Raw genomic sequence first — 25,874 nt, forward strand, 5'->3', positions numbered from 1 at the left:
CCAATGTATCGATAGTTCAATTTTACGGTGCTATTTTATTGAGGGACTATGTGTTGTCACGTTGTGGTCTGGGACTGTTTTTTTTTTGTTTTTAAAGATTGGGTAAGGCAGCAATTAAAAACATCGGCAGGAATTGATGTACTTATTTTTTGTAACTTGCTTTGTTCTCTTAAACTTTGCCCTCCTGTTTGTTTTTGTAATGCTTGTTCTTGTACTGTTCTGATTCCCCCCTCCTGGACATCTGTGAAAAAGAGCTTCATAGCTCATCGGATTTCTCCTCCGGTCTAAATAAATATTCTGATTATTTATTTACATTCCGTTTCTAAAAATAAGTTCCCAGCACATGGAGCAAAACATGTGAGATCATGCCAGCCAAAACATGGTACAACCTGAAAAACATCAGAAAGCGATAACAGGCAGTCACCGCTCTTACAACATCACAATGTGTTCCTGGAAACCCCATAATTAATCCGATCATCGTACATGGGACCCAATTTTCCCATAGACAGTAGAAGTAGAAACAGTAGAAATGTCAGAAAGAGAGAGAGAGTGACTATCCAGAAAGGGAGTGCGGAGCCGAGCAGTCATCACTAAATAAAGAAAGGACGCAAGTCTGAATCTGGCGTGGAAGTCGTTTATTACACATGGAAGGGCAAAAAAAAAGAAAATCCTGAGCATTAACCACAGGTAGGCGCATGATTGTCCACACAGTGTGACGCGACCCTGGGCTTTTGAAGTCAGGGAAATTAAAAAGGGGAGCCCGGGGGCCATTCGAACAGTTTATCTTCAACATCTTAGCCGTCAAGACCCCCCTGCCGTCCTGCCTTCTTCAGCCTCTTGCAGCGTCTGCGTGACGCCAGAGAGTGCCACTACGAGGCAGTGTTAGGCAAGGCTTTCTCGTCCTCTCCTCTCTGCCTCTCACAGCGTCCGTGCAATGCCGTAAGTACAGCTACGAGGTACGTGATAGGATGCTTGAGTGAGTGGGAGCATAGACACCAGCAGGCTAGGTTTTGTTCGCAAGATACTCCCCCCGCATAGTGCCGACTGAGTAGCTTACTTTAAGGGATTGTGGCTTGCACCGAGAATAAAAGTTAGCACAGAGCATAGGTGGTGTGGGGTCTGCGATTTCTGTGTGGAGCGACTGCGTGTGCAAGCTGAATCCAGGGTAGCAGTGAGGGAACGTGCGGCGAGAGTGAACATGGGGTGGTGATCGCGGGATCGCTACCATGTTTACCCGAGTGAGGTAATCGCGCAGGTGTGAACGCACTCACAGCCTCCTGTTGTTAGCGGGGCCGCAGTGTGCGCGGGCATGCACGTTAAGAGTTAATCGCATGCAGGTGGAAGCGTGCGGTCGCTGTAGCTGATAGTTAATCTCTCACAGGTGATAGCGCGTTTCGCGGCCTCTCTGTTAGCGACAGCTGCGGTTTGCACGGGCGTGTGCTTTAACCCCATGCGGCTCCGAAGCCAGCAGCACTAGCATGTCCCTCAAAGAGGGCGTTAGCGTGGGGGGCCCCGTCATTCAGTCTGTGGGGGCCCGGTGGGAGCCGACCGACATGGTGGAGGAGAGTAGAATGGGCGGATGTCGCGCCCCACCTGCCCAGCAGGGGCGGTGGGGTGGACGTCGGGCCCCACATATGTATTGATAACGGAAACTACATTTTTTAAAGAAATAAGGTTGGCTGCTGAGACGTGGAGGTGGAGAACGTTGCAGAGGTACAAAGGAAAGGCAAGGCCATGGATGAATTTAAATTCAAGGACTATGATCTTGTAGTCCAGGGGTCCTCAAACTTTTTAAACAGGGGGCCAGTTCACTGTCCCTCAGACCGTTGGAGGGCCGGACTATAGTTAAAAAAAATATGAACAAATTCCTATGCACACTGCATATATCTTATTTTGAAGTGAAGAAACAAAACGGGAACAAATACAATATTTAAAATGAAGAACAAGTAAAGTTAAATCAACAAACTTGCCAGTATTTCAATGGGAACTATGGGCCTGCTTTTGGCTAATGAGATGGTCAATGTCCGGTTCCATATTTGTCACTGCTAGTCGTAACAAGTGATGCAAGTGTGCATCTGTTAGTCTAGATCTGGTTGGAGATTTCAAATGTTTCATTCTGAAAAAAGTATGTTCACAGACATAAGAGCTGCCAAAGATGGTTGCCATTTTGAGTGCATGGTTCCTGAGATGAGGATATGTCTCAGAGTGGAGAGATGCATAGAAATTATGAAGGCTGCTTGACTTGAATGCGTCTTTCAGAGAGTCACAATTCTGTAGTTCAGCCAGTTCCATTTGGTAAATTGTATCCACATTTTCGATGTCAATAGAAAATGGGTTACAGAAAAGCTGTATGTCCTGTTCATGGAGATGAAGCTCTTTAAATCTAAATTGGAACTCCTTTTGCAATTTTTCCAGTGAATCCACACATGTTTTGTTTGGGAATGCAACCAATGGTTTTTCCGCTAACAAATTTTGAGTTGTGGGGAGATGGCAGAAGTTTTCCTCCTTCACTTGTTTGAAGAGGCCTTATTTTACTTCAAATGCTTTGACATGTGATTGCATATCACAGATGAGCTTCCCCTTTCCTTGAAGTTGCACATTTAAACTGTTGAGTAGCTCTGTTACATCTGTCAGAAAGGCAAGGTGCAATTTCCATTCTGCATCATTGAGCTCTGGTACTTCTTTGTTTTTTGAAAGCAGAAAAGCTGTAATCTGTGGAAGTAAGTCATAGAAACGTTTCAAAACTCTCCCTCGACTCAGCCAACGGACTTCTGTGTGGTACAAAACATCTTCATAGTCAACATTTAGCTCAGACAGAAATTCCTGAAATTGTCTGTGGTTTAGTGCATGAGCTCTAATGAAGTTAACACAAGATACCACAATTTTCATAACAGAGTCCCACTTCAGTGATTTACTACACAGCGCTTGTTGGTGGATGAGGCAGTGTATGGCTATTGGATGAGAATGGTTATGTTTGTCCATCTCTTAGTTAATGCGAGCAATTACTCCTTTCTTAGACCCCACCATGCTAGGAGCACCATCAGTTGTCACACTGGCTAGTTTAGCCCAGTTCAGCTCCAAACCATTCACATTTTGGCAAACCTTTTCATAGATATCCTCTCCTGTAGTTGTTCCTTTGATGCTTTGCAGTGCAGCAAGCTCTTCTGTGACTTCGAAATAGTCATTCGTCCCACGAATAAAAATTAGAAGTTGTGCAGAATCACGAACATCATTGCTTTCGTCGAGTGCCAAGGAAAAATAGGAAAGTTTTTTGTGGAGTTGTGCAAATGCTGATGCAAATTGTCTCCCATTTCTTCAATCCTCCGTGTAATTGTAGGTCCTGAAAGACTCACTGTACTAAATAAATCGGCCTTCTCTGGACACATCTCTTTGGCAACAGAAAGAAGTCATTCTTTAACAAATTCTCCTTCCACGAATGGTGTGCCAGTGCACGCTATTAGCTTGGCAACTTGAAAACTTGCTCGCAGTGATGAAATATTTAGCTGCTTCTGCTTCACAAAAGTATTTTGCCGTGTTGTTAATGTATTTTTCAGTTTTAATATTTTATCTTTTCTCACTTCTCCGACCAAACAATCATATTTATCTTTATGTTGAGTTTCATAGTGTCGACGTAAATTGTATTCTTTGAACACAGACACTATATTCTGGCATATCAGACACACAGCTCTTGCCTTGTACTGCATGAAAAAGTAATCATAAGTCCAATGTTCTTTGAATATCCTACACTCTGAGTCAATTTTTCTTTTTCTTGACATCATTGTTTCCTAGGGAGTCAAAATTGCTACTAGTAAAATACCAATATATATATACAGCGCTACAAAAACAATATACCAGCAATAACTTTGCCCACACAGAGACATACAGACTGCACTACCCATCAATGCAGTCTGATTGGGGAAACTCCGCTTTAACCCCAGGCTCACACAGGTGCGGGTGCCATTAAAAAGTTAATTACACCTGCAGTTTTATTCACAGATCGCAGTGCGATCTGCGAACTCGCATAGGAATCTGATCGCATGGGGGAGAAGACCCATGCGATCCGATTCCACTGCAGGAAAAAAGAAGGCACATGTGCCTTTTTTCTTCCGAATCTAATGCAAGTTCAGCCATACAAGCATATGGCTGAACTCGCACTGCTCAGAGATCGCAACAGTATGAACCGGGGCTTACACAACATACAACATATAACCTCATACAACTGAATAGCAATCAGAATATAAATGCACTTACTGTCATTTAAATTGGGTTTCCTACTCCTCGGCTGTCTGTCACTGACCAGCACGAAAACAGCAGGCAGCCCATCCAGAGATCAGAGATCACTCTGTTATTACCCCTCTATCATTTACTCAGCGGTGCTGTAGATCCCCAGCACACAGGAATATCACTGGGAGTGGAGCCGAGGGGCAAGTGAGGGAGCTGAGGGAGGGAGCTGAGAGAGGGAGAGCCAGTTAAGCGCAGCCAGGGGAGGGCTGGCAGCCTTAGGCCTGGGGGGCAAGTCCAGTCAATTGGCCCATTGAACCATTCACCAGCGCAGCCCAATGAGTGCCCACCGCCGCAGCTCAATCAGTGCCCACAGCCGCAGCTCAATCAGTGCCCACAGCCGCAGCTCAATCAGTGCCCACAGCCGCAGCTCAATCAGCGCTCACCAGCGCAGCCAAATCAGTGTTCGCCACCGCAGCCCAATCAGTGCTCACCAGCGCAGCCCAATGAGTGCTCACAAGCGCAGCCCAATAAGTGACCATGGGCCGGATAAATGTCCTCGGCGGGCCGCATGTGGCCCGCGGGCCGTAGTTTGAGGACCCCTGTTGTAGTCAACATGTTTGTGGATATGAACCCAGTGAAGTTAGGCCAGGACTTGGGTTATGGGAGGGGATATAGTTCTAGAAAGGACCCAAACTGAAGCACTGTTTAAATGTTTAAAACTGCAGTATCTGTGCCTTACTGTTAACACATATGTAGTGACATCGGGGATGTCACTGTATGGTGCCGGCCCGGGAGGGTCGTGGTGTGCGATGTTCCTATGTCGCAGACAGCACTTTACCGAAAGAACTAAGAGTATAAGCACCGGGTGGGTTGCTGTGTGGTGCCAGCTTTACTATAGCACGGCATGCGATGCACCGTCATTGCGTACACCCCGTAGATGGGTGTTGTACCAGCCCTAGTGGGGCTTGGTGAGCGCTGGGATAACGTGGGCACCACACATAGCATGTAGTGCGGGCTCCCACAAGAGGGAGCGGGAGAGTGTCAGCCCAGGGACAGGGTTTCCCCGGGCCATGGCACTCTAGACACGTGATCCGGAGTGTCCACAGTGAGGGCCCCAGGTGGGGGGGCTAGGGGGTGATCACGTGTCCGGGGAGAGCTCTCGAGGGGGGTCGAGAGGGAGCTAGAATGCTCGAGAAGGCGGGCGGGGCCTGGGTGGAGCCGGCCCCGACCCAGGAGGATATAACGTAGGTCCCTGAAATGGACCGGGGTCGCTTCGTTGTATAAGCTGGAAGCTCGACGCAATGCATCAACACGTGGCCAGGACTCGAGTGAGGGTCCGACCCTTCGTAGCTGTAACTCCTACGTATAGTGTAGTTAGCTGGGTGGTCACCACCCGAGGCTGTGTCTGGTAAAGGGGAAGTTACCCCTTTGTATATACGTGTTACAATAAATGTGTTGCCTCAGTTGGACTCACTACACATTCACACAGTTATACCAATTAGCGACAGTGTAAATATCCATTACATTTGTGACACTCACGTTGAGGCTCACGGTCACCGATGTAGAGGGGAGTGTCCATGTGACACCACACACACGCTCCTCATGCTCTGGTCGCGTGATGTTGCACCACAGAGTGATGTTACCTCGCTCATTAGCTGAGACATCTCTCTCTACAGACACAGACAGGGCTGAGACACAGAGACAGAGAGATAAAGATCACCACCCTTTACAGCTAATACGTTTCTCTCTACAGCTGAGATATCTCTCGACAGACATGGACAGGGCTGAGACAGATGCACATTTACAGGGAAAAAGAGAGAAATGTTATACATGTGTAGTGACATAGCGCAGACTGCTGTCCAGCAGCGGCAACTGTGGTGGACAGTTAGCGCACACGGCATCGAGCATAATTACGAATGTGCCTGCAGGAGGAGGAACTGGGGCAAGGGTCCTCATCGGGAAGCCCCTGGAACCCGCTAGTGGGTTCGAAAATGGAGGCGCGGCCAGGGCGGAGCCAGGTCGCTCCGAGTATAATAAAAGCAGCGGAGAGCGAGAGCTCCGGGCTGTCGGTTCTGGGAGTGGACTCGTCTCGCCGTTGCTGTCGTCTTTGCCGCCTTCGTCGCTGCCGCCTTCACTCGATACTTCCGTGGCCGGACACTTGTTGGCTGTCTCGGTCGACGCCGTCAATGCATCGCAGTTAGGGTTGTGCCTAGGCTGGGCTGTACAGCAACATGAGCGAGAAAGGAGGTGATCCTGTGTTTGAACGGCCGGAAAGGTGTTACAATAAAAGATGTTGCCTCCTGCAACTACCTTGTCTCCGACTTGTGCTACACTACACATGCAAGAGCAACAGACGTTATAAGTATATAGTATTATTAATTCTGATTGAATCTAAAAACGTTGTATAATTTATACGCGAATGCTATTTGATACAGACAGATACTGACAGAGACACAGAACATAGAGCTAGACAGGCAGGCATGAATACATAGAGAAGACAAAGGCACCACCACGTAAATGCAGCGAAAGAAAGTCCTAGAGAGGAGTAATATTTGATGAAAACACCCTCTTCTGTTCATATGCTGGAATGAAAGTGTGAGTAAGGTTGGTTTAATGCAAGATTCCCGTGATCCAGCCAACACTGAATGTTTTAGAAAAAGCCAAACATTCACTTTGATCAAATATTCAGTGCATTTGTAAATTTGAGCGTGTACCTTTGTAGAGCTTAACTTGAAAATGTGTTTGTATATCGCTATTCCTTCTGCTGCTCAACACTTCACAGCGGTAGTCTCCACCCTGTGTTGTGTTTGCATTCCGGGCAACAAACATAGCAGAGTTCATTTCAAGAGCGGTGAACTCAAAGGACAAGTTGGTTGATTTGGCACTTGGATCACTGCTGTGGTAGTTGCCAACCTGGTGCGGTAGTTGGAAGGGTTGGGGAGAGACGAGAGAGACACCATTAACTTTTAGGCTTTTAAAGAACAGCGGCACAATTTACCCTTGGCACCCCCAGCGGTTCCCGGTCTGTTAGCTCTGATAACCGCCAATCTCCACCCTTGGTGGGAACACATCGTCAGGTGGGGGGGAATGTGCGTGGTCGTGGTGCAGATGGGGTCCGTGGTTAAAAAGAGAGTCAAGAAGTGGGCGTGGCAACGCATCCAGAGTGTCTGCTGAGTGCTCACCGCCACCACCTCCCTCTCGCCACTGTGGTGTGAAAACAACAAATACAACTGATTGGCCATGCAGTGGCTGGGCATGCGGGCTACTTGACCAAGAAAACGCAGCCTCATCTGTCGGAGCTCATTGATGATGGGACCGTGTCCAGATCTTTGAAGGATATGTAATCTCCTCACACAATCAAAGCTGATTATGACCAATATGTTTTGACTGAAAAGATTAATCAAAAGCATATCTCCCCAGTGCTCATTTGTATTGGTTGCACGGGATACAATTAGAATCCTTTAAACGTATGATATCAGGCCATCGCAATGTCGGGCGAAACACGATTGTAGAATGGTATAGCTAACTCATAGCGTTATGAAAAATTATACCACAGCAAACCTAGTTGCTATGCACATGCAGCACTCACGCTACTCACAAACGGGAACACAGAGCAACAGGTGAAGAGAGACCCACTATGGTTTCTGCAGCTGCTGGAGGTAGCTGTATTAGTTGCACGAGTATCCAATCTGGGAGGCCCGTGTTTGGAGGCAGTGGGCATCTGACTAGCAGATCGTCCCCCTCAACCCCGCACACGTTATACTCCTTGGAGCAATGAGAGAGCTCCTTCTCACACACGGTCTTCGTCTTCTCATCATCATCAGCAGCAATGACTCCTGCAGCAGCAGTGGAGAAGGGGAGCGATGAAACACGGGGCACGATCAGCCATCATCAGCCAACATCATGCCACCTTTTTTGTGGCATCACAGCAACATGAACATCATTTGATTAAATTAATCCAAACCTATTTTGATGAACCCATCTTATGTGTGCTTCTATCCCGCGCACTGTTGGCCACACTGTTTTTGCCAGCAGAAATGTAGCACTCAGCAAGTTGGGGGGGGGGGGGTCGACCATGGTGTGCTGGTATGTGAGGGAACAGTACTCTCTGTGTTACGGTATGGAACACAGAGCCAGGGCCGTATTATCCAATACGCAGAGTAGGCAGTAGGCACTCAGCCTACGGCCTACACAAACCTAAATGACCTACAAAATAATTTACCATGTTTTTGTTTGTATGATAAAAAAAAATGTCACCAAGATATCTTCTTGAATAAATATAAAAAAACAATGATAGGCACCGCGTATATGTATATGAAGAGGAGAGTCATGTCAATCGCAATTTTCTTTTTCATAAGGTGGAATAGAATAAGACCAAAGATTATATTTGAGATTTTTTTATTGCAAAATTATAAATAACATCTTCAAATTGTGTTTTTCGCACTATAAAGGGAGTGACAGCGGCGGTAGTAGTGATATGAGGAAGCAGAACCAACTGTAGTAAGTTATCACTGATGGCTGACGAAAAAGAAGTGCCTAGTTCCTAAAATAACCTTAATCCGTCGCTGCACAAAGCCAGCCCCGAACTCAGCTGCTTGAAGAGAAGTTGCTACCATTTGAGTGCAGGTGTCTGAGACGAATGACTGGAACATTGTAGAAAGACAGGAGGCGATGCAGAAGTCCAGAACAGAAAATGAGAGGCACATGTTGTGGATGAGATTAGGCTAAACAAAGGACATTATTAGAGATATTGCATCTCTATTGGCTCAGTCGGTTAATATCGATGGACGCACACGAGGTTGTATAAAGGACGTCCATAACAAAATAGTGAATCGCAATGGGCTCGCACTTGGTTAAAGAAAGGCAGTCAGTTACAAGAGACAGTGCATCGCAATGGGGGCTCTCACCTGGTTAAATAAAGGCCGTCAGTTATAATCTCAATTGACTCAGGAGGTTAAGTAAAGGGCGTTAATCACACGACAGTGAATCTCACATGCTAGACAGTGGCCCAAAACGCAAAGACAATACAAAGATCCTCCGTGTACCCTCCAACAGACTGTTGGTGCAAGTGCTGTTCACGAGCACCTATGACGGCCGGCACGGCACACGAGGGATTGGGTGGTCAAAACCATGCGCGGTCGCCTTTGTCTCTCCAGTGGCGATGTTTACTACACACCACACCAGGTACTCATTTGAGGGAGAGTCGACCAAATAATAACAAGAAAAAATACCCGCCATTTTTCATTAAGTGGCGGTGGCGTCACCACATCCCCTGTGCCAGGCCAGGTGCATTTTGAGCAACGTGAAGTGTCGAAGGTTCGTGGCAGGAGGTCACAGAACAAACCCAGCAGGTGCCATGGTTTGACGGACTGAGATGACTGTTAGATGCACCACCTGTGCCCCCTACTGTGCCAACTTTCTGTGTTTTCGTCGCACGGCGCTCCGCTCATTGTTGTGCGCATTGCTCCTCTGCCCTTCGTTGTTCCTGGATAGGCGACTGTTTCCAGCTTCCCATCAGTTTCTTTTACGAGCCTCCTCCACCGAGGCCAATCTTGACACTTCTGGTACCAGTCATCAGCAAGACCAATCAGCTCCACATCCTTCTCTAGCCCGTACCACGCCCGTTTAGCCCCTTCTACCCGGCCAAACAGAAGCTGCTTGGGCATGCGGTGGCTGGGCACGCGGGCTACATGACCCAGCCAACACAGACTTTCCTGCCGGAGGAGCTCACTGATGAGACTTTGTCCAGATCTTTCAAGGATTTAGATGCACACATAATCCAGCCTGGTGAAACCATAATTTATCGTCGGCAGACCAGCCTGAACGTTTCAAACCGGTGCAGACATTTAAACACTCGGACACACGCACATATCTCTGTGTAATCGCCACTTATAACAACACAAACCGAGGCATAGCGTGAGATAGATATATTTTTACCTGAAATCACCACGGCGATGATGATGATGATTGCTGGCACAGAGGTCGTTAAATCCACGGCCATCGCAGCTGTTCAGTCACCGATTAAAACGAGACGACGCTTCCTCTGGCTTGTAATCTTAATCGGTAGCAATTCTCCACACGTGGAGGCGAGCCGTGGAACTCAAATGATGATCGATTGCTACAGAAATATAAGCCACCACCAGCAGCAGTGATAATTATCGGTTCGTTAAACAAATTGGCGTCCCCTGAATGCGCCGTTCCAGTGTAACTGATGATCATCCCCAATGTTGTGACGCAGGGGGTGCTGTCTGGAGTTTGCGAGCTCTTATTATGTGGATCGACGCTCCCGTCTGTGAACTCCTCTGCGAGTCTCAGCTCCACTCCGTGACCACGATGGGGAACTTGGACTCACTGCTCGCTACATGCACTCAGGAAATTGCGGAATTGCAACATCTGTTCGGCAGCTCCCGTAGATCTGCTCGGCCTGAAATTCTTATCATGCGGTGTGCTGACGATGACGTGAGTTGTGAGCACCGTTCTAATGCAATGGGAGTGACACAAAGGTGGTTGGTTGGTTGATCGTGTGTGGTGATGGCGACGCCACTACTCCCAATACACACATAGACTTGTTTTTTCTGAGCTAACGTCAAGAGGTTATCGCTAACTGGGCCTGTAATTAATGCAAATGAAAGCACGTGAACTAATTTACAGGAGAGGAACTACCGTTGAACATTGCAGTAATTTTAACAAAATGTACGAAATTTTAGGGTTGAGTCCACGTAGGGGAGAGTTAGTTTTAGAACGCCATGTGAATTACTGTGGTAACAATACTCACAGTATGTTTTTTTTACCAGGTAAGGCCCACTGAGCTATATCGCTCTTTTTTAAAAGCGACCTGGCCACAAATAATAGCTCAACGAAGTGGCTTATCATGAAGCTGCCAAATACTCTAAACACATGTTTCTACGTGTGGAGGGAAATGCCCGGAGAAAAATCCACGTGACCATTGGAAGAACGTGCAAACTCCAGATATACAGGCGTCAAAGTCGGGAACGGATCAATGAACTCCTGCATTCCAGCGAAATGGACAACTCAAAATATTCCTCGTGTAGCCTTACACATAGCGGATATGGAGGCGGAGTGGTCACAATAGCGGGGTGCATAGAGAGTAGGTAAACGTAGGGGAGGGAAGAGAATGGGCAATGCATTTATCCGGGACAGAGCACTTTAAGCTGTCCCCGAGATACGAACGTCCGACTTATGAACAATTCGCCATCCGACTTGCAAATATCCGATCGCACTTACGAACTTTTTTCTTCGACGGAGCGATCTTCTGCAAGATGTAATCTGGCGTGGAACGCCCCTTCCGACAAGCAAGCCATCATCAGGACTCATGGTAAGTGAAAATAAAACAGATATTTATCTTTTCACATTACATTTTGTAAGTTCATTTAATATGCATATTTTAATACGCACATTTGTTCCTATGAGTTTAATTCGGCTTCCCTTTTTTGTTGAACCAGAACACATCCAAATCACTGCCCGTATGTACAATTGAATGTTGATTTCCGAGATACGAGCAAATCGACTTACGGACGGTAGAAGCAGCGTAAACCGTTCGTAAGCCAAGGACCCCCGCATAACGAAACAGTGTTGTATGGGATCGCGCTAAGCCAGGTCTGCCTGCATTTTATTAAAGGCTCCTAAACCAAAGCGCGTGTACACAAAGTATTCTTCTCTAATATAACTTTCAAACCGTGCAATTAAAGCGAGAATATTAATCTAATACCATACACAGTTGTGACATTATGTTCTTAATCTACATCTGTAGATGCCAGACTGAGCGAGAACCATTTTGAGTTATATTTTGAATCTGTGGATGGTCAGTCAGTTCTTGAGTTCATGAAGATGGGGAAATCCATGGGGTAGGAGCAGTGCAAGCAAAATTAACGGTCTCCAGGAGTTTGTAATTACACCCTGGGGATCTACAGCGATCCCTGCTCACAGGAACAAAACTTCCCATAATGCAATGTGTTAGTAACATTTTACTATTTTTATTGAATATAAATGAGTATTTAGTAACACATTTTGATTATTGAAGGGTTTGTCCGACTCAGTGATGGCTACTATTAGGTGACTATTCATGCTCCTGTTTAAACACGGGTGATTACAAAATAAGTTTAAAATGCGATTACCATCGGTCCCCATGGTGCAAAGTGCAGTTTCCAACTCTAATTATCGACTCCATCTCTCTGGTCACCTCTAGTTATGCACAATACTATGAAGAAAGTCTATTGTTTTTTGTAAGTTGTGATTGTCAACTGTCAACGCAATACCATCAACTGTCTACCTGAGTAGCCGATAGGAGTGAATTACTTGATAATCCCACTAATGTAAAACGGTAATCACAACTTCACCGTTATTGACCACGAGTTAATTACTTGATAATCCAACTACGTTATTGACCACGTAAAGATACGGATGCTACGAAAGAGATGCCACCTCAAGTGGAACCGCCGAGTGAAATATCTGCACTGGACTCATGGACTAAGATGGTGGTGATGAGGCTGTGGGAGAAAAAACTCGTTTACTGGTGGTGAGGCATGGGGTCCGCACGGACGATTGTGCATGCGCCACTATAAATAAGAAACTAATGCTGTAAGCGCAATTAATTAATAAAGTATGTGTGTACGTATATATATATTTAAGTTAGTGGTTTCATGTGCAGCTGTGCCGGGAGTCATGATAAGAACCCACAAGCTCCCGTGCCGAGCCAGCAGTAACTTCCCCACACACACTTCACCAACTCCGCAGTACGCTCCAGCGTTGAGGGGATGACAAGCGAACTAAAATAACCTCCGGTTAAGTCCATCACCATAACTCACGTGGTGAAGTATGGCAAAATACCCACCATGGCCCGCGTGTACTTGTAAAAAAATAGTCATTTAATAAGAATAATTTACAGCCACTGCTGAATGGGGCAATATACTCTTCACTATACTTTCATATTTCATATTTTTATTTAAACCAGGTACGGCCTACTGAGCTATATTACTTTTTTCAGAAGCGACGTGGCCATGAATGAGATAGCTCAACTTAATGGCTTATGTGCATAGTTATATCAGCCAAATGCTCTAAGCCAGTGGTTCTTAACCTTTACTGCAACCTTAACTCTTTCTTTCTCAATCGCTAAAAAAAAGTATGTTAATAAGTACATAGGCTTGATTAAAAAATGTAGTTGTACTGATGTGCCCGTGCTGAATTTTAGTTTTCGATCATAATTATTTACCTTCTAAAAAAAATTGGCATGTCTCACACCCTCAGAAGGGCATCTCACACCCCAGGGGGTGCGTGCACCCCAGGTTAAGAACTACGGATCTAAACGCATGGTTTCAAATGGAGATGTAATAGCCGGAGGATCCTGAGACAAATCCACGGGACCACGAGGTGAACATGCAAACCCCAAATATACAGGCATCAGGATAGGGATCGAATGCACAACCTCTTGCTTACCAGGCGAGAGAGTTAATGTCTCGCCACCGCGGTGAGGTGCGATTTCAGCAGCAACTATGAATCGCTGTCTAAATTGTTAGTCCAGCTGTTGGCTACGGAGAACAGTAAGCACCGAATACCGCTCATGCCCTAGGAGAACGCCCACAGTGGACATTCGTTCAAAAAATATACTCACAAACTCATGTATAGGCTCAGAACAAAGACCCATATGCTCGCAAGAGACCAATTGACTCAGAAATAATTAGACTCACACAGAGACCCATCGCTTCACAGAGGCCCACCGACTAGAGATCTATACTAGGGTAGAGACTCACACAGAGATCCATAGAATTCACAGAACAAGAAACTCTCGCAGACACACCACACACACATAATGTTTTCCACTTTTTGTTGCGGGGCAATCAGTCGCTTATTTTGTGGAAAATGTGATTGCACCTGCCGTGGCCACCCTGCTAAATATCAAAGGTCACTAAACATTTAAACATAAGCCACTTCGTTGAGCAATCATTTGGAGTCAGGGGGCTTCTGCAAAATAACAACTAGCTGGTAAAATAAAAAGTGAAGTTTTTAGGTATTTATTTGTAGATGATTTGCTTACTTTTATAATACTTTACACTCCTATCGTTTTTTTTGCTGTTGTTTGTTGTTGTAACTCTCTGACCCCGTGTCACTACTGGACATTTGTGAAAGAGAGCTTCACGACTTATCGGTTTTTTCCTCCAGTGTAAATATTCTGATTCTGTCAAGTTACCCACTTGCAGTGAGCTTCCTCGTGTCTGAATGGTGGGGGGACACACGACGAGGCGCTGATGGGGGATGATGTTTGCATTATCTCGGTCGTTCCTCTGCCAGTCTTCGATTCTGACCGGCAGTGTTGAAAAGTGGCTCTCAATTTCAGGTACGTTACCATGGAGTACGTCAGGCTCGTTTGTGTGGAGAGTTATTGGTCCAGAGAGGACGGGCAACTAAGGTCACGGGATCAATTTCGGTGTGCTCGTTACGATGCTCATTGCCGATTTCCGATGGACATTCTCACTTGTTGTCATAAAGATTTTTAGGTTAGATCGCGTTATTTATAAATGTGTCACAACTCTCCACCACCCAATGAGTAAAAGATGTGTCACGTTGACAAAAGACAAATAGTTCACTACTTAAGACCACCGGTGTGTTAAAGAATGAATCCACAACATTTTCAATTTTTTAGTACAACGTTTCGCTGGTAATTACATCCACCATCAGCGCGCAATTTTCCAGAACAGTGAAGCCCTCCACCTGCTCCCGGTCTTAAAGAGAGCAGCAGGGTGACGTCATCATTTAACCCAATCAGGTGCAGAGATCAGAGGCAGAGAGGGAGGCGGTATTGTAATTATATATATAGATTAATAATCAGTTAAATGTTATGATTAGTAATCAGTTGAATCTTTATTTGAAGCTTTCGTGACTACAGGAATCCATAATCTTTGGTTCTTTCGATAAAGTGACGTAGTTAGATATGAAATAAAATAAAACAAATCACGGCGTTTCGATCGCAACACAAGCGGTCGTCATCAGGCAAAGGAGTCAGCCTCCAAAGTGAAACTGTTTATAAGGGTTTGGGGATGAGCATAGCCCAAGTGTATCAACAGCACCAGGAGCATGGGCGGTGAACGAGTGCCAATGCAGCAACAATGCCAATGCAGCAACAATTTGGTTTTGTGCATTGAGATAATTTAGATATTCATTAAGTGTATCTTTACCATGTGGCCAGACAACCAAAGTGCCATCAACATATCTAAACCAAAAAATGGTTTTAATGTACTGTACTTGAGGCAAGTGCTCTTGTTTCAAAGTTTTCCATGTACAGATTTGCTATAGCAGGAGATAAAGGAGAGCCCATTGCTGCTTCTTCCTTTTATTTAAAGAAATAATCTCTCTATAAGAAGTGTTATTTAAACAATCGTCAGCTAGTTTGATAAACCCGTACTCTTTACTGGTATATCAAGTAATTTATGCGACTCAATAACCAGAACCTTAGTGAATAGAAAAACCACATCAAAACTCACCAGCAAATCATTATGGTTACGTTAAATATATTTTATCACATTCACAAGATGTTCTGAATTTCTTATAAATGAAGATGTCCCACCGATGTAGAGCTGTATTTGTTTAGTTATAAATGTTGCTAATTTATTTGTGGCAGAGCCATTTGTACTTTCTGTGGGTCGTAATGGGATGCCGATTTTATTAATCTTTGGTAGCCTATACAGTCTAGGTGGTTTTGAGGCCTTTAGCTTAATTTGGTATTGCTTAGTCTTGGGGATTAATGCATTTTCAATTATTGCAGTCGTCTTACGTTCTAACGTATTAGTTGGATCTGGTTTAATTTTAATATAGGTACTTTCCACTAGTAAATCTTAAATTTTATTATCATAATCGGCTCGTGACATCACTACAGTAGTAAGGCATTTATCAGCTGGCAGAATTTAAATATCTTTATTTAATCGAAGCTCTCTTAAGGCATTTGCTTCGTTCTAGCTAATATTTATTTTTGGTACTTTGCTATTCTCAATTATTTTGGCAACCTCGTGTTTATTCATCTCTGCCTCATTATGTGGAAGGTGTCTTACCACTGATTCTACCTCAGCAATTATCTCATCTACTGGAATTGTGCGTGGGGTAACGGCAAAGTTAAGGCCTTTAGAAAGAACGGAAATTATGTCGCTAGTAAAATGATGACGTCACCCTGCAGCTCTATTTAAGACCGGGAGCAGGTGGAGGGCTTCACTATTCTGGCAAATTGCCCGAAGATGCTGTAAATGTTGTGGATTCACTCAACACACCGGTGGGCTAAAGTAGTGAACTATTTGTCTTTTTTTTACTGATTGGCCGTGTCAGGTGGTGGAGGGTTGCGACACATTTATAAATAACGCGATCCAACCCAAAAACCTTTATTATGAATATTATTGATCGCGAAAGCCTACGTGTTAAACTCACTTGTTGTGTTCGAGCTGGAGATTCAAACTGGGAAGTAGTACTCAGCCAGGACATGGCATCAGTGTGAGTGATACAGTACGGAACGTCACATCATCTCCACATCAAGATGTCCCAGTATATTTCTGGATCTGATTAATCTGACCTTTTTAATTTGTCACCAAAGTCCTTCAGGTATTTTCTTAAGGTGAGAGCACAGGTCACGTGTAGCCCTCAACGTTGCACCTAGCCTGACAGAAGTGCCCTCATTACATACAAAGTGCTCGCCATAATTGAACCACAATACCTTTCTGATCTCGTCAAGGAGCACAAACCATCATGCGAACTCCAGTCTTCGCAGCAGCAGCTTTTGGCTAACCATTGCTTTCAGATGCCCTTATGCGGCCATCTGGAACGTTCTGCCGATATTCGGAAGCCACTGGTGCTATGCAATTTGATTATCTAGTGCAGCGTTTAAATATCTCGGGGGAGACAAACGCGGGTGGGCATGGTGATGGTCACCCACCACCTAATGTGCCGTGCCGGCCTTCATAGGTGTTAGTCGCGAACAGCACTTGCCCCAACAGTATGCGAAGGCTACACGGGGGATATTTTGTGCTGGTGGTACTCGTAGCAGTCGATTCGTGGTGGTGGTCATGAAGCCATTGCCAAATAATTCGCAACAATCTCCGATGAGCGCGGTTGGCTACGTACGGTGCGAAGGTCGCTCAACATACATACAATGAGCCCCTCGTTTTATCATAGACTGTTGCTATCGCAGGTGGTTGGGATGAAAAAAAACGAACTTCAGAGCAGGTCCGTGCCATATGAGATCATGCCATGGGTATGGATACAGATCTGGCGAGCCCCAAGATAAGGCCCAAGAGCACTACCACTCAGGCTCATTCAATGTAAAGGTATGCATCGTGCATACCTGACTCATGAAAAGAGAGCAACATTTATGGAGATTACCCCAGACTGTCCAAGATATCCTCCTGAGGCACTGCGCAAACTTACCTCCATTCTTTTTAGCCATGCCCAAACGTTGCGAAACTTTATCGCTAAATTGTGTGGCATTTTTTTAGGGCACGCGGCATAAAGGAGAAGTTAGAAGAGACCCTTCAGGGCCTGAAACCCGACGCCTTGACGATATACCAGCATGGTATACTCCAAACCTTGAACATGATAGCCAGAAAGGCTATTCTGGTTATTTGGAACCCCTCATCATGGAAAGTGGCATATTACCCTCCTAGCACAGACGCCCCTGGAGCACTGAAGCTACAAACATAAAGGGAGGGAATGGGAGTTCAAAGCCAGGCGGTCTCCTTTCCTCCAGAGTCTAAAATGAGCAAGAGGGACCAGGAGGTCGGGAGATGGGGGATGAAAAAAAGAGGGGCAGAGCCCCTCAGTGATCAAATGGGAAAGCAGAGTGAGGAGTGGTGGAAGGCCGGCTCGTAAACCCACTCGCCGCATGCAAGTTAACTTGCTTCTTAGGGTCTTTCTTTGTCTCCCCCCCCCCTCCCATTTTCCCCCCTTCCCCCTCCAGCTGGTTGTTATTCTCTCCCCCCCCCACCGCCCCGTTTTCCCTCCCCATTTAAATGTCATCGTTCCCCCTAACGTGAGGTCCCCACTTTGCTGGGTCAGCGCGCCCTATTCCCATTTTTTTCTTCCAATTTCGTGTGATTCCGTCGTGCGAGAATGGAAGACTGTGGATTTTCTGTGACCTGTTGCCGGAACTTTTCAGTGGGGTATGTCGGGCTTGCATTTATTGTAGTAAAAACATTTACAAAACAGCATGGCTTTAAGCTAACGTGAGCCACTGTGAAAAGGGGAAGATAAAAAGCGAAGTGGTGGTGATGAGACTGAAGGAAGTAGTCTCCAACTGTATAATTCATGCTTAGCTTACACGATTTGTCGAATTGCACAAGGCGTTCTTTACTAGGGTCCCATATTTCTCCATGAAGGTCTTGTCCCTTCATTTGTCAGAGGTAATCAATCGGCAATAATTACAGGCATGCTCGGACAAGATGCACATTAAGTGGTTTGTCCGTAGGTCATGAATGAACACTTCTTGGATAGCGGTTCAATCGGGTACGGAGGGGAAAGACTTGATTTTCCTCCAGAAAAGCCGTCATTACATAATCGAAAGCTACAGCCCAGTCAACAATAACCACAAAAAAACCCGTCTAGCTAATTTCGTTCTGCACGTTATTTGGTTAAATTCCAGCTGTGAGAATTAACATATCAGTTGGATGTTCACGCGATGAGTATTGCACTCTTACGGGTGGGGAAGTGCTGCCCTCTAACCTCTGCGGACCAGGGTCACTTAGAGTAGGGATGTCTAAGGTAGCTTTTTAAATTAGGCTAAATGTGGTGTTTATGGATGTGAAGTATTCGGAATGACGGCAGGAAACCACTTGACGGGTAGCACACTTTTTATTAAACCTTGACTTGTCACGATACAACGTGTGGTCTCTATTCCTCACACTACACACACTTCACTGACGCGTGTGGTCACTACTTCTCCCGCTACACACTCCACTGACACGTGTAGTTACTATAGCTCACGCTGCATGCTCACACTGCATGCTCACACTACACTCCAGCCCCGTAACGTCCGTGGAGCCTACAGACCCACCCCGGCTTGGGCGTGGGTCACAACCTCTGGGTCCCGAGAGCCGGCCCTCATACGGACGTTCGGGCCCGGGTCCCAGGGTCCCGCCTCTGGGTCACACAGAGCCCCGGCCCTTGCAAGGACAGCGGGACTAGGTGCCACAGGGCCCGATCTCTTCCTTCTCCGTCTTCAGTCTTCGCTGGTCACCAACTCCTCGTGCGCTTGTGCGCACCACCTTATATACCCCCCGCTCTCGGGAGACGGGGCGTATGCGGACCTCGACGTGAGCATCCCCCTTAGTTGACCAATCCCCGCGCGCTTGCCCCAGGATCCCATCGCTGTCAGCGCGCGTCCCATCGCTGTCCGCGCGCGTCACCGATACCCAGCCAATCGCAGCCTCATAACCCCCGACCCCGCGCTGACCCCTGATCCTTCGCCGTCAGCGCGCGTCACCAACACACACAGCCAATCACTACGCGCTGGCACACGATCCTTACCCCAGCGCGTATCACCACTACATCACCCCCTCCCACATAGCCCGCAGCCGGCCCGGCTGCTAAACAACACAAGAGAACACAACATTAACACAACAAAAACCCCACCCCCCAGTGTGCCCCGTAACGCAACAACAACAACACAACAACACAACAACCGACAACCTATGTACAAACCGACGAACAATACAATAAAACCAAGTTCCAAAAAGGGAATGTGTCCAGCGTCTCTGTGATTGTGGAACCTCCCCCTTCCGCTCACTCCATCACCGGGGTGATAGAGCGGTCGGGCGGATGAGGAACGCAGTGACGAGGCACTCCGGCCGCATCGGCTCCCCATGCGGCAGGTCATGAAAAGTTACACGACTTAGCGCGAGTCCGCCTGGCCGGTCCATCGTATGGAACGGGATACTGACGACCGTCCGGTGGCTCCGGCAGCCCTGGAAGGCGCGGATCGGGCCTGGAAGGACCGGCCGCGCTGCGGGGATCCGGCCGCCGGTGGTCGGCAGCTGTCAGTTCCGAGACACCTGGGAGCGGATCAGGCGGAGACATGTGAGGATCAGGCGGAGACATTTCCCCCCTCGGGTCGTCGGTCACGTCACATGCTCGGCCCTCACGACACAAAGGGAGGCCATATGGAGGCGAGAACGGTTTCAGTCGGGAGGGGTGGACGTACCAACGGCGCTTTCCCCATTTTATCTGAACACACTGGGGGCGTGCAACCCGCACAACCTCAACGGGTCCCCGCCATGGCTTCAATAATTTAGGCGACGTAGCCAAAGGTGCCTGAGGGCAGTGCAGCCAGGCCCTATTGCCTGGTTTCCAGTCGTGCACGGACACCTTCCGTGCACGCAACCGCTCGTTGGCAATTTGACGAGCCCGCGAATTAAGTCGTGCGGCCTCCCGTGCCTCGGTCAGCTTATGAATGTTAAATTTAATATGTTCAGCCAATTTCGAATTCGTTCGTGGCGCGGACAGTCCCAGCTGCGTTTCCATAGGCGGGTCGGCTTCCCGACCATACATCAGATAGAATGGGGAAAATCCCGTTGCTGCATGGGGGGCCATTCTATACGCGGCGAGGACCCCCGGGACCTGCAGGTCCCAGTCAACATGTGCCTCACACACCTGCTGGCACAGCATAGAAGTCAAAGTCCTGTGGAGTCGCTCCACCATCCCGTCTGTCTGTGGGTGGTACGGGGAGGTACGCACCTTCTTAGTACCCAATAGGTCGCACACCTCTTGCAGCAATTTACTAGAAAAATTTTTCCCTTGGTCGGTTAGCAAGCGTTCGGGAGCCCCCTTGTCCAGGACGTAGCCCTGGACAAAGGCGTCCGTCACAGCCGCCGCCGACTGGTTAGCGAGTGGCCACGCCATAGGCCACCGGGTAAAGTACTCGACACCAACCAACAGGTACTTATTTCCCCTCGGCGTGACTGGAAAAGGCCCCAAAATATCGAGCGCAATGAGCTCGTTAGTGCGCGAGACCTGAATAGATTGCAGCAGTGGATTTGACGCCACGGCCGGCGGTTTTCGTCTGGCGCAATCAACGCACCCCTTTTGAATATTCACCACATCACTCCCCATCCCCGGCCAATAATAGTCACGCTGAAGCAGAGCAAGCGTTTTGTTGACCCCTAAATGCAAGAGGCGTTCATGTGCGGCCAGGACAACTTTCCCCCGCACAGCGGAAGGCACCACGAGTGCGTGCCGCCGGGACAAATTGTCCCATCTCATTAACAGGCCCTGCTTGAGTACCCAGGAGCCAGATCGTTCCCGGCCCTCCTCGGGACCCCCCACCCTGCGGCGCAACGCGAGCAGGGAGCTGTCCGCCATTTGGAGACGGCCCCACTCAATCAGCGACAATGAGAGCAGCGAGTCCTCTCCTTCAGGGGCAGCGGGAACATCACCGATCGGTGCATCCGCGGTCGCGGCCAACGCCCCCATACTTTCCACAGCTGGCGGTTTACAGTGCGCCGATCCCATTAAGCACGCATATTTGTGACAAGGCGACAATCGCGACAGGGCATCGGCGTTAGTGTGGCGCAACCCCTTCCGGTATTTGGTCGTGATCTGATAGTCCTGGAGGACTTCCAACCACCGTGACAATTGGCCCGAGGGTTGGGCAACCCGCAATGAATACTGAAGTGCCGCGTGGTCCGTCCGGACCGTAAAGTGACGGCCATAGAGGTATGGTCTAAAATGTTGTACAAAAAAAACAATAGCCAGCAACTCGCGACGGGTGACGCAGTAGCGCTGCTCCGCCGGCGACAAAACCCTGCTACCATAGGCGACCACCCTTTCGACTCCCCCGACGACCTGTGAGAGTACCCCCCCAATGCCCGTGTTGCTAGCATCCGTGTCCAGCAAGAAGGGACTTGTAAAGTCCGGATAACGCAAGGGCGGGGCACCCACCAAGGCGTCCCGGAGGGAGCAGAATGCGGCCTCCTCCTCCGGTCCCCATCGGAACTTGACTCCTTTTGCCGTCAGAGCGTGCAAGGGTTTTGCAATGGTGGCGAAATGCTCAACGAATCGGCGGTAGTAAGAAGCAAAACCGATGAAACTGCGCACATCCGAAACCGACGTGGGCGTTGGCCATGAACTGACACAGTTCGTCTTCGCGGGATCGGTAGAGATCCCCGAAGAATCGACAATGTGGCCCAAGTACCTCACGGACTTACGAAGAAGGTGGCATTTGGCCGGTTTAAACTTTAATTTAGCCGATTGCATCCGCAAGAACACCCCTCTCAATCGCTGGAGGTGTTCCTCGAACGTTTTACTGAAAACAATGACATCGTCTAGGTAAATCAAGCAAGTATCCCATTGCAAGCCCGACAAAACCAACTCCATAAGGCGCTGAAACGTCGCAGGAGCGGAGTGAAGACCCATGGGTAACCGGTTAAACTGGAACAGGCCCCCTGGAGTCCGAAATGCTGTCTTGGGTCTAGACTCGTTGTCGAGTGGCAGCTGCCAGAATCCCGATAATAAATCAAGAGTCGAAAAATATCGTGCACCAGATAATGCATCGAGGGACTCGTCCATTCTGGGGAGCGGATACGCGTCAGCCACGGATATTTTATTCAGGCGACGGAAATCTACGCAAAATCGCAAGGACCCGTCTTGCTTTTTAACCAGCACAATAGGTGCTCCCCATGGACTGGAAGAAGGCGAAATAATGTCGGCCGCCAGCATATCGTTAACGGCCGACTGAACGTGTTCCTTTTCAACAGGACTCAGCCGGAAGGGATTTAGCCTGACCGGTGCCGCATCGCCTGTTTCAATATGGTGGTGCAACAGGTCCGTGCACCCAATGTCATATTTATGCGTACTGAAGACATCAGAAAATTCAATCAGCAACGCACGCAGCGCACCCAACTGTACCGCTGACAAATCGGTCGAGTCCGCGCACAGTGAATCGACCCATTCAAGGTCCTCCCTCGATGGATAGTTCTGCGTCGGGCTTGGATCAACATGCGCAACTAGGCGCTCATCCGCAGGGACCCGTGCCGCGTGAGCTAGCACAGTGCCCTGCTGAATAACGGCCGGCCGCGAACCGGCGTTTAAAACCATCACGAACGGGTCCTTGTCAGCCCGAACCAAAGTGTGAGCCACCGACAAATCGAGACCCCCAACAGCCCTATTAGAAGGACCCAAAAGCATGCCTTGTTCCGAGGTCTCCCCAACCAATGGTTTCCTCAACCGGAGGGGAATTAACATCTGTGAACCCAGGGGCACGTGCACGGTCTGCGTCGCCAGCGCTTGTATCGTAGCGCACGCCGTCCGAATTTCGGTAGGATTCGTCAAAAATGAAATACGGCGACCCGATGGTAGCTCAATGCAACGCTGATCGATGAGAATTTTAATGGGCATTTTAGCCAAGAAATCTGTGCCCAACAGACAAGGGACCGCTAAGGAAGAAGAAACGAAAACGGGTCCCGACAATTTAATATCTCCAATGCAAATGGAGGCCCTAATTTGGCCGACAATGCCCAACGAGCCCCCATTTGCCGCGTAAAATGGCACGTCGACCGGGAGCAGAGGTAGACATTGGACGGGGAGAATGTTGTAAATGAGGTCTGATATAATAGTCGCCGACGCCCCCGTGTCCACCAACACCCTGACCTCGACCCCGTCAATGAATCCCGTAATGACCGACGAGCCCGCCGACGCAGCCACCATCCTGTGCCCCAACTCAGACCATTTTATGTCCCCTCGGTCCCGCACGAACCCCCCTCGCCGAACCGAATCCCCGATCCCTAACCGGCCTTCCTCCGCCGCAACGCGACGGCCCATGTGTGTCGTGCCTGTAGGCCGAGCATGTGAAGTGCCGCGACTTGCCGGGGTTAGTAGGGATGACTTGGGGCCTTGGTCGTCGTCCAGCCGAGGTCCCATGGCGCGCTGACGAGGAGCGCGGCAACCGGACGCCACGTGGCCCCGGAGGCCGCAGTTGTAACACGTGATGAGGGACGTCGGAGGTCTCGGTTGCTCCAGCTTGCGGGCCGATCGCAGAGGCGAACGACCCCCGACCTCCAGTCCCCCGGTCGTCCAGCGGTGAACGCCTCCTCTCGTGGGCTGATGACTTGGGGCTCGGTGACGACCGGGCCCGGAGCTGAGGCCACGGCAGCAGTGCAGACGGCCCCCTGTTTACGCTGGAGGACCTCGTACGCCTGTATACTTGTTGCGACCCGCAATGAAGAAATATCGACCTCGTCGGCCGTGTTGATGGGGACCCCCAGGTCCTGCGCCAATTTGAGCAGCTGCTCCAAGACCATCGCGTCCTGGCCCTCCTCGTCCATACGAGGGAATGCGGCGTCGGCGAGAGCCAACAACGCTGTGCGGTAGGCGAGCGCGGTCTCCTGAAGGCCGCGAGCGCGTCGTCGTCCAACATGGCAGGCAGTGCCCGGAGCGCCGTAGCGTCGGACCAGGCCGACATCTCCTGATGCGCCAGAAACCTGCGCTGGAATGCGCCCCAGTCCCCGCCCTCCGCCTTGAAGGCTGACAATGTGGGAAGGCGCTGCTGGAAAATGAAGTCGTCCTCTGCCACGTGGTTCCTCTCTGCCGCACAGTCGGTCTGCAAGATGGCGGCCCCAATGGCGGGCGGCTGATGGCGGTCCGCGGCGCGCGTTGATGACGTGAGCGGGCGCGCTTGGAGAACCGCCGCCACGTGTTGCTCGCCGTTCCCGCCAAAAGATGTCCGCGCAGTTGAAATGGTGGGAATCGCCAAGTCATTTTGGCGGGAATCTGCGGGGCGCGCGTGCTGAATGTCCGTCGACGTCCCCGCTCCTCCCGATGTGTTGATTTCTGCCAGGATGGACGCGGCGGCGAGCAGCAGCTCTGCCAGACGGGAGTGCGCCTCACGGAGTCCAGCATCGGTCCCCGGTCGCTCGTCCGGCGCCCTCGGCGGGTCCTGCGCCATCGGCATATCCTCGTCCTCTCCCCCCGACGCCAGCTGGCCCGAGTCGTCAAGGTTATCCTCGTGGTCAATCCCGTGGGTCCGACGGGTCTTCCTTGTATCCATGTCTGGAAGACTGTTTCACTTCTGACGCCAGTTGAAGTATTCGGAATGACGGCAGGAAACCACTTGACGGGTAGCACACTTTTTATTAAACCTTGACTTGTCACGATACAACGTGTGGTCTCTATTCCTCACACTACACACACTTCACTGACGCGTGTGGTCACTACTTCTCCCGCTACACACTCCACTGACACGTGTAGTTACTATAGCTCACGCTGCATGCTCACACTGCATGATCACACTACACTCCAGCCCCGTAACATCCGTGGAGCCTACAGACCCACCCCGGCTTGGGCGTGGGTCACAACCTCTGGGTCCCGAGAGCCGGCCCTCATACGGACGTTCGGCCCCGGGTCCCAGGGTCCCGCCTCTGGGTCACACAGAGCCCCGGCCCTTGCAAGGACAGCGGGACTAGGTGCCACAGGGCCCGATCTCTTCCTTCTCCGTCTTCAGTCTTCGCTGGTCACCAACTCCTCGTGCGCTTGTGCGCACCACCTTATATACCCCCCGCTCTCGGGAGACGGGGCGTATGCGGACCTCGACGTGAGCATCCCCCTTAGTTGACCAATCCCCGCGCGCTTGCCCCAGGATCCCATCACTGTCAGCGCGCGTCCCATCGCTGTCC

The 25,874-nt window shown here is 49.0% G+C and overlaps 2 protein-coding genes across 2 annotated transcripts in view; one reads left to right on the plus strand and one right to left on the minus strand.

The window, feature by feature from the left end:
• The window catches only part of LOC133361289 (uncharacterized), a 52,223-nt gene extending 41,592 nt beyond the window's left edge, over nt 1-10,631 (minus strand). Inside the window, exons 1-4 of the mRNA XM_061580225.1 lie at nt 10,162-10,631; nt 7,861-8,060; nt 6,939-7,137; nt 5,764-5,912 (exon numbers count right to left, since the gene is read on the minus strand). Of these exons, the coding sequence (XP_061436209.1) occupies nt 5,764-5,912; nt 6,939-7,137; nt 7,861-8,060; nt 10,162-10,225 (612 nt within the window). The 5' untranslated portion in view covers nt 10,226-10,631. The remainder of the gene's footprint in view (nt 1-5,763; nt 5,913-6,938; nt 7,138-7,860; nt 8,061-10,161) is intronic.
• LOC133361317 (zinc finger protein 91-like) overlaps nt 1-25,874 on the plus strand; it is a gene marked incomplete at its 3' end in the record, with an annotated part of 1,159,662 nt that overhangs the window by 795,511 nt on the left and 338,277 nt on the right. The window lies entirely within an intron of this gene.

Source organism: Lethenteron reissneri, chromosome 72 (assembly GCF_015708825.2).
Source record: "Lethenteron reissneri isolate LAM-NWPU_2019-01 chromosome 72, ASM1570882v1, whole genome shotgun sequence".
Lineage (NCBI taxonomy): Eukaryota > Metazoa > Chordata > Hyperoartia > Petromyzontiformes > Petromyzontidae > Lethenteron > Lethenteron reissneri.